Genomic DNA, 12,196 nt, shown 5'->3' with positions numbered 1-12,196 from the left:
GTATAACAATGGCATAGTTGTCCAATTGGATCTTGTGCATGTCTAACTAATTTTAATGTCACCAAGCATGTATTTCTTCACAGTTATGAAGTTATCTTTCTAGTTAGTGGTATATCAACTCCCCCGTCCCATTGTCTCTTGTTTGAGCACACCAAAAAGCTGCAGCTGCACATAATTCAATGATGGCCTTGTGTGTATGCGGTGTGACCGAGTCCTCCCTTGTAGCTGAGAGTTTTATGGTCCTTGTCGCTTATCTGGGTCTACTTTAATCAAGACCTGTGGTTTTCTCATTGGTTTTCCGTGTGTGACTGAGTTTAGCAACCTGCAGCTTATATGATTTTTAAACTTGTATTAACCCTTTCAATGGCCACATTTCATTGGAGTGCCAGTCATTGGAGGTTAAAAACTGCATTTCTGCAGGGCAATACTTGGAAAAGGGAAGTGTTTTTGAAACTGTCTAAAGAGGCAGCAAGTGCTGAAGGAAAGCTGTCCAAACAAAATAAATGCGTCTGTGGACTGAAGAATGCATCCAGGGTGTGATATTTTGCTGAAAATAGATTGTGTTCAACTAAGAGTAGATCTCTAATGTTTTATTAGTATCGATAGAAAATATTTCAGGCATTTTAACAAGGCATGTTGATGATTTCTTATGAGATGATGAGAATTTTAGGAGTATTAATTGGAGAAGAATTTAAGATTGCAAATTGCATGGAGGGTGTGGAAAGTCTGCAGAGAGATCTGGATAGGCTGAGCGAGTGGGCGAGGACCTGGCAGATGGAATATAATGTTAGCAAGTGTGAGGTTACCCACTTTGGCAGAAATAATAGTAGGAGGGATTATTATTTAAAAGGTGAAAAGCTGCAGCATGCTACGGTGCAGAGGGACCTGGGGGTCCTTGCGCACGAGTCGCAAAAACCCAGTCTGCAGGTGCAGCAGGTGATCAAGAAGGCGAATGGAATGTTGGCCTTTATAGCAAGGGGGATAGAATATAAAAGTAGGGAGGTCTTGCTGCAACTGTACAGGGTACTGGTGAGGCCGCAGCTGGAGTACTGTGTGCAGTTTTGGTCGTTGCACTTGCGGAAGGATATATTGGCCTTGAAGGGAGTGCAGAGAAGGTTCACTAGGCTGATACCAGAGATGAAAGGGTTAGCCTATGAAGAGAGACTAAATAGACTGGGTCTGTACTCTTTGGAGTTTAGAAGGCTGAGGGGGGGTTCTTATCGAGACGTATAACATAATGAAGGGGATAGATAGGGTAGAGGTAGAGAGATTCTTCCCGCTTAGAAAGGATAGCAGGACTGGAGGGCACAGCCTCAAGACAAGGGGGGTGCAGTTTAGATCAGAGTTGAGGAGGAACTTCTTCACTCAAAGGGTGGTGAATCTCTGGAATTCTCTGCCCGTTGAAGTGGTGGAGACTACCTCGCTGAATATATTTAAGTCACGGGTGGATAGGTTCCTGATAGACAGGGGAATTAAGGGTTATGGGGCGAAAGCAGGAAAGTGGAACTGATCCACTTCAGATCAGCCATGATCTTATTGAATGGCGGGGCAGGCTCGAAGGGCTAGATGGCCTACTCCTGCTCCTATTGTAATATTTGTACACTATGATGATTTTTGATTTAATACATTTTGAAATGTTATTTGTATACGCTTAATAAGGAGAGTGAAGGATCCTGTTAATGTTATGCAGGTGGGGTAACTGGGGATTCACTGGTACCATTTAAAATAGACTGAGAATGTGCTTTTGGTTTGGGAAATGTGTGTTTGTAATATCTAACCATGTAAATAAATGCTTACAAAAGCTCCAGCTTGATCTTCCACAACTTTTTTTTCTGAAATGTAACACCTCTCTGTTCTCACCTGGGCAACATTCACTCAAATGGTAAAATTTAACATGGGCAACATCACTGGAGGTGCGTTGGTATTTCTAAATTTAAATGCGTGTACTGAAAATTAAGCAGGTTCAATTGAAGAAATCAAAAGGAAATCAGACTGAAATTGAAGAATGTGCAGGATTAGGGAGAGAACGTGAGAGAATGGCACAAAGGGAATAGAGCATTCATAAAGGCGGTATAAGCTAGATGGGCTGAAAGGCCACCTCCTACACTGTATTTTGTAATATAGTTGTAACCAGGCATAATTTGAGGTGTGTTCTAAATGTTTGTTTTTATTTGTTGTTTCAGCTGTAATACTTCCAACAATCTGGGCATATCTTCAGACGCTTGATGCAGAACCTTATTTTCTGGGTCTGGGGCTCTCTGCGTTCAGTTTTAGTGGGCTGATTGCAAGCCCCATCTTTGGACGTGTCTCAGATAAAACACAAAGGACAAAACCCATCATATTATTTGCTAATTTATTTGAGATTGCAGGTAAGTTAACTCTTCCCATCCTTTTTATCCATTGACAGATGTATTAGTAATTACAGTGGCTTTCAGAAGCAGAGAACAATTCTGGGTAGATAATGGAGGGAGAGGCTGAAGTACATTTTTTGAATAAAGGTAGCAGAGATCTGTACAGTATTTTACCAGATATTTTAAATGTTTTGCTTCTTTGGTATCCTGGTACCAAAAAAAGCATAGCAAGCCTTAATAACTATTGTACAGTGGCTCTGACATCCATCATTATGAAGTGCTTTGAAAGGTTAGTCAAGGCACGAATCAATTCCGACCTCCCAGATTGCCTGGATCCACTGCAGTTTGCCTACCACTGCAACAGGTCCATAGCAGACATCATCTCCCAAGCCCTACACTCAAGCCTGGAACACCTAGATAACTCAGATACTTATGTCAGACTCCTATTTATTGACTACAGCTTAGCCTTCCATTATTTTTACGAAACTCCTCTCCAAACTCCGTGGCTCCTCCCTTTCCCTAGACTTCCTAATGCACAGACCGTAATCAGTAGGACACCTCCTCCATGATCATCATCAACACTGGTGCCCCACAAGGCTGTGTCCTCAGACCGTTACTACATTCCTTACCTATGACTGTGTTACCAAATTCTCCTCCAACTCGATTTTCAAGTTTGCTGATGACACCACCATAGTGGGTCAGATCTCAAACAATGACAAGACGGCGTACAGGAAAGAGAGAATCTGGTGAACTGGTATGACCACAATAATCCCTCCCTCAATGTCAACAAAACAAAGGAGACAGTTGTTGACTTCAAGAAGTGTAGTGGAGGACATGCCCCTGTCTATATCAATGGGGACGAAGTAGAAATAGTCGAGAGCTTCAAGTTTATAGGTGTCCAGAGAACCAACAACCTGTCCTGGTCTCTCCATGCCACGCTATAGATAAGAAAGCCTACCAATGCCTCTACTTTCTCAGGAGACTAAGGAAATTTGGCATGTCTACTACAACTCTCATCAACTTAGAGTTGATTTGATTTTTTTGATTTGAAATTGATTTGATTTATTATTGTCACTTGAATTAGAATAAGTGAAAAATATTATTTCTTGCATGCTATACGGTCAAAGCCTACCATTTACAGAGAAGAAAAAGAGTGCAAAATGTAGTGTTGTAGCTAGGGTGTAGAGAAAGATCAACTTAGTGTGAGGTGGATCCATTCAAAAGTCTGAAAACAGCAAGGAAGAAGCTGTGCTTGAGTCGATTGGTACATGACCTCAGACTTTTGTATCTTTTTCCTGACGGAAGAAGATAGAAGAGAATGTTTGGGGTGTGTGGGGTCCTTAATTATGTTGGCTGCTTTTCTGAGGCAGCGGGAAGTATTGACAGAGTCAGTGGATGTGAGGCTGGTTTGTGTGATGGACTGGGCTTCATTCACTTTGTAATTTCTTGCAGTCTTGGGCAGAGCAGGAGCCATGCCAAGCTGATGCAACCAGAAAGGATGCTTTCTATGGTGCATCTGTAAAAGTTGGTGAGAGTCATAGCTGACATGCCAAATTTTCTTAGCCTTCTGAGAAAGTAGATGTGTTGGTGGGCTTTCTTAACTATAGTGTTAGCACGAGGGGACCAGAACAGGTTGTTGGTGATCTGGACACCTAAAAACTTGAAGCTCTCTTTACGCCTTTACCCCATGCACTACAGCCATAATCTCTTCCACCATCTTCCGTCGAGTAAAAGATACGAAAGTCTGAGGACACGCATCAACCGGCTCAAGAACAGCTTCTTCCCTGCTACCATCAGAATTCTGAATGGTCCTACCTTGCATTAAGTTGATTTTTCTGTACACCCTAGCTATGACTGTAACATTACATTCTGCACTTTCTCCTTTCCTTCTTTATGTGTGGTATGCTTTGTCCGTATAGCGCGCAAGAAACAATACTTTTCACTGTATACTAGTACATGTGACAATAAATAAAATTTTATCCCATCTGTAACCAATTTGTGCAATAGTAACTTGTAGAACAGATATTTCATACTATATCAGTTGTAATGTTCAAAAAATACACAATAGAAGACGTAAAGATGTGGAACCTTTAGCTGGGGAAAAAAGGAAAATCAGATCAAGTGGCTGATTTTTAACACCAATTAGTGGGTTGGGTTCAAGTCATATGCTCACATTACAGTTCCAGATTTTCTATGGTGAGAACTTAAATATTTTAATGAAGCTTGCAGCCTCTTTCTTCAAGGTGTTTTGGAGGTTTACACTGGGTGTCTGGGTTTAGGAGGTCTCAGGAAATCCGACAGCTGAAGTGATTTGAGTGTAGCTTCAAGGAATTGTAAATGTTTTCATTTACTGCTTGTGGAACAGGTGGAATAAGAGTGCTACTCTGGTCCCCAACTCCTTCCCCTCCATCAGACCCCCGTGCTTTTCCAGACATGAGAACATGAGAACACAGCGGTTTAGAACAGAGTTGAGGAAGAACTTCTTCACTCAAAGGGTGGTGAATCCCTGGAATTCTCTGCCTGTTGAAGTGGTGGAGGCTACCTCGCTAAATATTTTTAAGACGCGGGTTGATGGGTTTTTGATAAGAGAGGGGATTAAGGGTTATGGGGAGAGGGCGGGAATGTGGAACTGAGCCACGACAGATCAGCCATGATCTTATTGAATGGCAGGGCAGGCTCGAAGGGCTAGATGGCCTACTCCTGCTCCTATTTCTTATGTTAACATAAGAACATAAGAAATAGGAGCAGGAGTAGGCCATCTAGCCCTTATGTTAACATAAGAACATAAGAAATAGGAGCAGGAGTAGGCCATCTAGTCCTTCGAGCCTGCCCCGCCATTCAATAAGATCATGGCTGATCTGAAGTGGATCAGTTCCACTTTCCCGCTTTCTCCCCATAACCCTTAATTCCCTTGTCTATCAAAAACCTATCTACCCGTGACTTAAATATATTTAGCGAGGTAGCCTCCACCACTTCAACGGGCAGAGAATTCCAGAGATTCACCACCCTTTGAGTGAAGAAGTTCCTCCTCAACTCTGATCTTAACTGCCCCCACCCTTATCTTGAGGCTGTGCCCTCTAGTCCTGCTATCCTTTCTTGGGTTAGGGAGCTCCTCATGATTGTGGATCAGACCTATTGGTTTTGTGGCCTGCTTTGGCGTGTTCCCTGCATGACTGAATGCACTGTTGTCAATCAAGATGATATCCAGGCAGAGAAACACATCGAAGCCAACGGGGACATGCTTGACTCTGTAGTTTAAAGTTTAATTATTTATTAGTGATAAGTGGGCTTACATTAACACTACAATGAAGTTACTGTGATAATTCCTTGTGTTGCCACACTCTGGTGCCTGTTTGGGTACACTGAGGGAGAATTTAGCACCTAACCTGCACATTTTCCTGACTGTGGGAGGAAACTGGAGGACCGGGAGGAAACCCATGCAGATACAGGGAGAACTTGCAAACTCCACACGGACAGTGACCCAAACCAGGAATCAAACCTGGGTCTGTGGGGACATTGGAACTTGAAACAACTTCTGCCCAAATAACCTGCTGTTGAACCCAGACTTTTTGATACTGATGAAAGATCATCCATGTGAATCGTTTGCTCAGTGTCCCTCTCCATGAAAGCTGCCAGACATGTTGAGTATTTCCAATATTTTCTGTTTTGATTTATGCCAAAGATGTACGTAGGGTCAGTTAATAGCTGAAAGAAAATGACTTGTGGACAATTAAGGTTGATGCCCTTCAATGGAACAGGCATAGAATAGTGTGACGTGATGCTGACAATGTAAAACAATCTCATTTTTAAAAAAATCTGTCATTTTGGCTTTCCAAAACTGACTTACCTTGTGTGTACCTCTACTTATTTCTTGCCTTTCTATGAAGAGTAATTTGATGAATTGTAATAAAGGCAAAATATTATGGAATTAAATAATGAACTTTTGTTTTTAGGAAACTTTATGTACTTCATGGGATATTCAAAATGGTTACTACTTGGTAGTCGGCTGGTAGCAGGTAAGCTGAATTATCACGGCTGTATTATGAAGAGAGACTAAATAGGCTGGGTCTGGACTCGTTGGAGTTTAGAAGGATGAGGGGGGATCTTATAGAGACGTGTAAGATAATGAAAGGGATGGATAGGGTAGAGGTAGAGAGATTCTTCTCGTTCAGAAAGGACAGCAGGACTAGAGGGCACAGCCTCAAAATAAGGGGGGGGTGCAGTTTAGAACGGAGTTGAGGAGGAACTTCTTCAGTCAAAGGGTGGCGAATCTCTGGAATTCTCTGCCCGTTGAAGTGGTGGAGGCTACCTCGCTAAATATATTTAAGACACGGGTAGATAGGTTTTTGACAAACAAGGGAATTAAGGGTTATGGGGAAAAAGCGGGAAAGTGGAACTAAGCCACTTCAGATCAGCCATGATCTTATTGAATGGCGGGGCAGGCTTGAAGGGCCAGATGGCCTACTCCTGCTCCTATTTCTTATGTTCTTATGTTCTTATTATTGTTGAGAAAAGCTTCCTTTCACCTTTATTCACTATCTTGATTTGTTTTATTACATATAGGGTCACAATATATAAAGGCAATTTCAATGCCATTGAGAAGTGGATAAAATTTCAGGTTCTCAATACAGATTTATTTGAAATGTTAGTGATGTATGTCTTCATCCCTTGCATCCCTTACCATTTTTTTGTAAAGGAAAGCACCAGTGAAGTATATTATTGCAATATCATTAATTTCGAAGGAAAATGATAAAACAGTGTCATGTTTAAATAAGTAGACAGAAAATGCACAGATCACAGGACCCACTTACTATGAAATAATTAATTTGGAAATGTGTATAATGTTGACTCTTTACATCTGCCATATCTAGATGTAGTGAACTTAATAAACAATAACTACAGAGAGTTCCTCTAGCAATATTGTGTCATTTTTACTTACAAAATTGTTTCAGGAAGAAATTCTACATAATTACGCAGGGAAGGTACTTTATCATCAAACAACTGAATGTAGTGTCCATATTGTCATTGGGGATGTCCTTTTGGAGGCATCTCCTGGATCTTTTTTTTAGAGACAATACCCTTTACGATGGTTTTGTGGAAGTTACACATGAGCACTCGAATTAGGAGCAGGCATTGTCTGCTTGACCCTTCGAGCCTCCTCACCATTCAGCAAGATCTTGCCTGATCTGATTGTGATCTCAACTCCACATCCCCACCTACCCCAATAACCTTTCGCCCCTTTGCTTTTCAAGAATCTATCTCGCGCTGCCTTAAAAATGTTCAAAGACTCTACTTTTACCACTTTTTTGAGGAACAAGAGTTCAAAGACCGCCACAGAAAAAGAAAAGTTTTCCTTACTCTGTTTTAAATGGGCGATCCATTTTTTAAACACTGACTCCTGGTTTGAGATTCTTCCACAGGAGGAAACATCCTTTCCACATCCACCCTTCAGGATCAAAGTCACTTCTTACTCTTTTGAACTCCAGCGGATACAAGCCTACCTCGTCCAACCTTTCCTCACAAGACAACCCACCCGTTCATTGTATTATTGTAATAAACATTTCCTGAATTGCTTAATGCATTTACATCCTTCCTTAAATAACAAGACTAATACTGTAAGCAGTGCTCCTGATGTGATCTCACCAATGCCCTGTATAACTGAAGCAAAACCTCGCTACTTTTGTATTCAATTTCCCTCACGATAAACAATAACATTCTAATACCTTCCTAATAACTTGCTGTACCAGCATTCCAACCTCCTGTGATTCATGCATCAGGACACGTAAACACCTCTTCATCTCAGCTCTACAATCCCTCACCGTTTGGATAATCTACTTTTTTTTATTCTCCTGCACCCCCATGCCTTCGATGACCCAGGGGCCTCAGTGACCTCTGGTCTTATCTATGACACCATCACGTCAAGGCCCCCTTGATGGGGACGATAGTGATCCTCGCCGGTGAGGGCCTTCACCAGCAAGACCGTTAAGGCAAATGACCTTGGATGATTGCATCTCAGGCTCGCTAATCTATTTAAATTCTTATTTGAATATTTAAATCAGTCTCGCGCCCTTCCTGAGGTGAGAAACCAGGCGTGCACTTGATTGTGCACCTCTAGCGTGATCTTATTGATTCATCTCGCCTGTCGACCAGTGTGACAAGCCCTGCTGAGTTTGTCAGTGTTAAAGAGAAGAATGAAAGGGGAAGACTGGGCTGATCCAGATCCTTAAGAATGTGAAGAAGTTCAACGTGGAGATTTCATGAACAATAATGAAGGGCCGTGGAATAATGTTTTATAGGGAAAGTAATGAACAGATCACATTTTTAAATATTTCACAACATAATTGACGAATGAACAGTTCACCCCAAGCAGTGATTTTGAAAAGGTGTTGAAAAACAATTTGGAGTAGGATATAGGTTGTAAACTATGCAATTGGTTGCTGAACTCCAGCAATCCAGATGGATTGAAAGGAAGCCTTTACTAGTCTTGCACACGTCTATATTGATAATGGTATATGGAATAAAATCAAACTGTCTTGTTCTTCAAAGGAGCAACCAGGTTTATTACCACAATTCTGCTTGCTTTCCATGTCCTTTGGCATTTCTCTTCAATAAACTATCTGATTCTCTTTTAAAACAGTCCAAAGGTCTGCTTTAGCAGAAGGTTGTGAAAGAGGATTTGGAATTCAGAACCTTTATGTAAATGATTTTTTTCCTGACCTTGCTCTTTTTCTTTCTTTGATAGAAGAAATCATGTAATTGCTTTTCACGGACAAAATAAAGCACCCTAGCTTTTCAAGCCAAAGTAAAAATAATCTTCACTGTAAAATGCTGTTAATGTCAAACAACCGTGCAAAAGACTGATTTTTGATGTTTGCCACTCATAGTTTCTTATCTCTATTTGGCAAGACTCATTCACTTATTAAAGGTTGGCTGCAGTAAATTGTGCTTTAACTATCTTGCTAATCTCCTGAAAAAACGTATCATTTCTTTACAGGTATAGGTACAGGAGCTGGTGCATGCATTTTTGGATACCTTACTCGTTCTACCACAACAGAGGAACGGGCTACAGTATTTGCTGTTGTCATGGCTGCACGACAGGCTGGGCTGTTGATTGGTAGGTGTTAATGGTTAGTGGTAATGCAAGGCTATGGAATGCCTTTTACATACATATAAACATATGAATTAGGTGCAACAGTAGTTCACTCGGTGTCTCTATCCTACTCCACAATTCAATAAGATCATGGCTGTTCTGATTTAAATCTCAACTTCTCGTTCCTGCCTGCACCCCCCCCAATAACCTTTAACCCATTTGTTAATTAAATATCTATGTAGTACTATTTCAATGGCAATGTTGGGCTGCCTTAATCAGGGAGACAAGTAATGAGTGAACTGTTTCAGTGGTCTTGCTACGTGGGTGAAATTCTCCCAAAATAGAAAGTGTCGTAACGGCAAGAATAATGGAGTGATCCATGCCCGTTTCTCAGGCAGACTCCGCACCACAGTACTCCCATTCTCAGTCATGCTTTTGGACAGTTGGGAGTTTCGCGCCAGTACTGAGAATGTGGCATGACCTAAATGTCCCACTGTGCCGGCTTCAAAATGCTCAGGCACCGTTTAGAAAGTGTCCCGATAACCCTTTCCCCTTAACCCTGTCGAATGTATGTTTCCCCTACCCAATGCAAGTTATTGGCATGAGGTCCTCCTTCCAGATGGGTCACCATTCCTGACCTTGATATGTCCCCTGACATGATCTACCTCTGCATGACTCCCTTTGCATACGTCCCCGCCATAGTCCCAACTCAGGCTCCATCTCTCTGGCACTCGCACTAGCACATTGGCGGTGCTCCACCAAGTGGGTAGTGCCATATGGCCAGAAATCCCCCCCCCCTTCCCCTGACATTACCATTGTGTCAGGTCTCACGTAGTGTAGACCACTTGTGATTCTCACCGTTATCGCGTTGCACTCAAAGCTCAGAGACTTGTGTGTGTTGGGATTTGTGATATGGAGATGCCGGCATTGGACTGGGGTGAACACAGTTAGAAGTCTCATTAATGGCAGGTTAAAGTCCAACGGGTTTATTTGGTAGTAAACCCCACTAGCTTTCGGAATGCTGTTCCTTTGTCAGGTGAGTGGTCACCTGACGAAGGGATTGCTGTGTTGGGATTTGAATAGCCTAAACATAGTTAAAGGCTACTTTCTGAGCACGATCCAGTTCAGGAGGCTTGCAAACTGTTTGGCGCTGAGTGCAAAAAACCAATTTTGAAGCCAGCACACTATTCTCCAGGATCGGCGCAGCAAGGTCGAAGAATCACCCCCCCCACCCATATTTATCCAGGTCTTTGATGTGCACCCTTCTCCAATAGAGTGCAGTTTTGATTCTTTTGTCATAGTTAATTATGCTCCATAGTCAAAATGGCTAAAAATGTACTTTGTAGTTCAGAAAATGATTTTTCAAAGTCAACTGTGCAATTCTTGATTCAGCATTATTTTAATCAAACCTTTGAATTAGTACAGCAGTAACAAGCATTATTTGAATTACCTGAGTACCAAGGAGGATTTAAATAAAAACACCTGATACACATTGCAATGTAGTACAGTGGAGCAACAAGGAAGATCAAATGACTGTCAATTAACTGATTCGAGCAACTTATTTAGCATGTTTCTGAATGCAGTATCTTGGAACCACTACCAGGTGGCACTATAGTTCTATTTACTGGGGCACAGCCAAAATCTCAGTGAAGAATAAATAATTAATACTAATTAAAGGATGGGATATCCTTTCAAAAGAAGCCAGCATTATTAATGAATTGATGGCAATAATCTTCAAACTCCCTAACTGAATGGTACTCATCGCTCTGCTGGATCGCTGTCTGCCATTTGAATAGAAGCATATAATCCACCTCGGCAATACCTGAGCTTTCTCCTCTTTAAATTCACTCCATTGCTCTGTTACAGTTTTGCTTGACAATTTTTGATCCCAATTTATCTGAATCAGATCTGTTCTCACTCAGTTGAAGTCGTGCATACCCCAGTTAACTATTTCAAACACTGGATTGCTCCTTGTCCTTTTCCATTACTAACCTAAACCTTTGATCACTGTCCTGTAAATGTTCCCCTACTGATACTTGATCCATTTGTTACCCTCAACTGGATCTAGTAGTGCCTTGTCCAGTCAGAGAAGTAACTGATCTATTCATCTGAGTCCACTTCTCTCCCTGCTTTTTCCACAATTGCAACCCAAGTTTATACTAAGACAATTAAAATCCTTAGTTATAACTAGTGGCAATTGCTCAGTAATAACTTGTTCATGGATGTTCAGTTTGAATTCTGCCGGAACCACTCAGCTGCTAATCTTGTTACAGCCTTGGTTCAAACATGGACAAAAGAGTTGAACTCTAGAGGTGAGGTGAGAGTAACTGCCCTTGGCATCAAGGCAGCATTTGTGAATTTGGCATCTTGGAGCACAGGCAAAACTGGAGTCAATGTAAATCGAGAGGAAAATTTGAGTCATACCTAGTAAAAAGGAAGATAGTTGTGATTATAGGAGGCCGGTCATTTAAGCCCCAGAACATCGCTGCAGGAGTTCCTCAGGGCAGTGTCCTAGGCCCAACCACATACAGCTGCTTCAATGATGACCTTCCCTCCAACATAAGGTGATATATGGGACTGTCCACTGAAATGTTCAACACCATTCACAACTTTTCAGTATGCGTGTGGATTTGGAGGTCAATCATCTTAGCTCCAGGACATCACTGCAGGAGTTCCCCAGGGGATTGTCCTCTGCCTGACTATTTCAACTATATCATCAATTACCTTCCTTCCATCATAAGGTCAAAAGTAACTT

General features: G+C 41.7%; 1 protein-coding gene across 3 annotated transcripts in view; it reads left to right on the top strand.

Moving 5' to 3' along the window:
* LOC145340995 (major facilitator superfamily domain-containing protein 8-like) overlaps window positions 1–12,196 on the top strand; it is a 62,725-nt gene that overhangs the window by 23,050 nt on the left and 27,479 nt on the right. For all 3 annotated transcript variants that reach the window (XR_013886327.1, XM_080185641.1, XM_080185643.1), the window contains exons 2-4: window positions 2,184–2,369; window positions 6,305–6,367; window positions 9,346–9,465. Coding sequence is in view for 2 of the 3 variants with exons in the window: in XM_080185641.1 (XP_080041767.1) it covers window positions 2,184–2,369; window positions 6,305–6,367; window positions 9,346–9,465 (369 nt within the window). In the remaining variant the exon portion in view is untranslated. The remainder of the gene's footprint in view (window positions 1–2,183; window positions 2,370–6,304; window positions 6,368–9,345; window positions 9,466–12,196) is intronic.

The sequence above is a fragment of the Carcharhinus amblyrhynchos genome, chromosome 3 (assembly GCF_965287045.1).
Source record: "Carcharhinus amblyrhynchos chromosome 3, sCarAmb.v2.hapA, whole genome shotgun sequence".
Lineage (NCBI taxonomy): Eukaryota > Metazoa > Chordata > Chondrichthyes > Carcharhiniformes > Carcharhinidae > Carcharhinus > Carcharhinus amblyrhynchos.
Note: the sequence above shows the minus strand (reverse complement) of the source record. Positions and strands in the feature narration are given on the sequence as shown.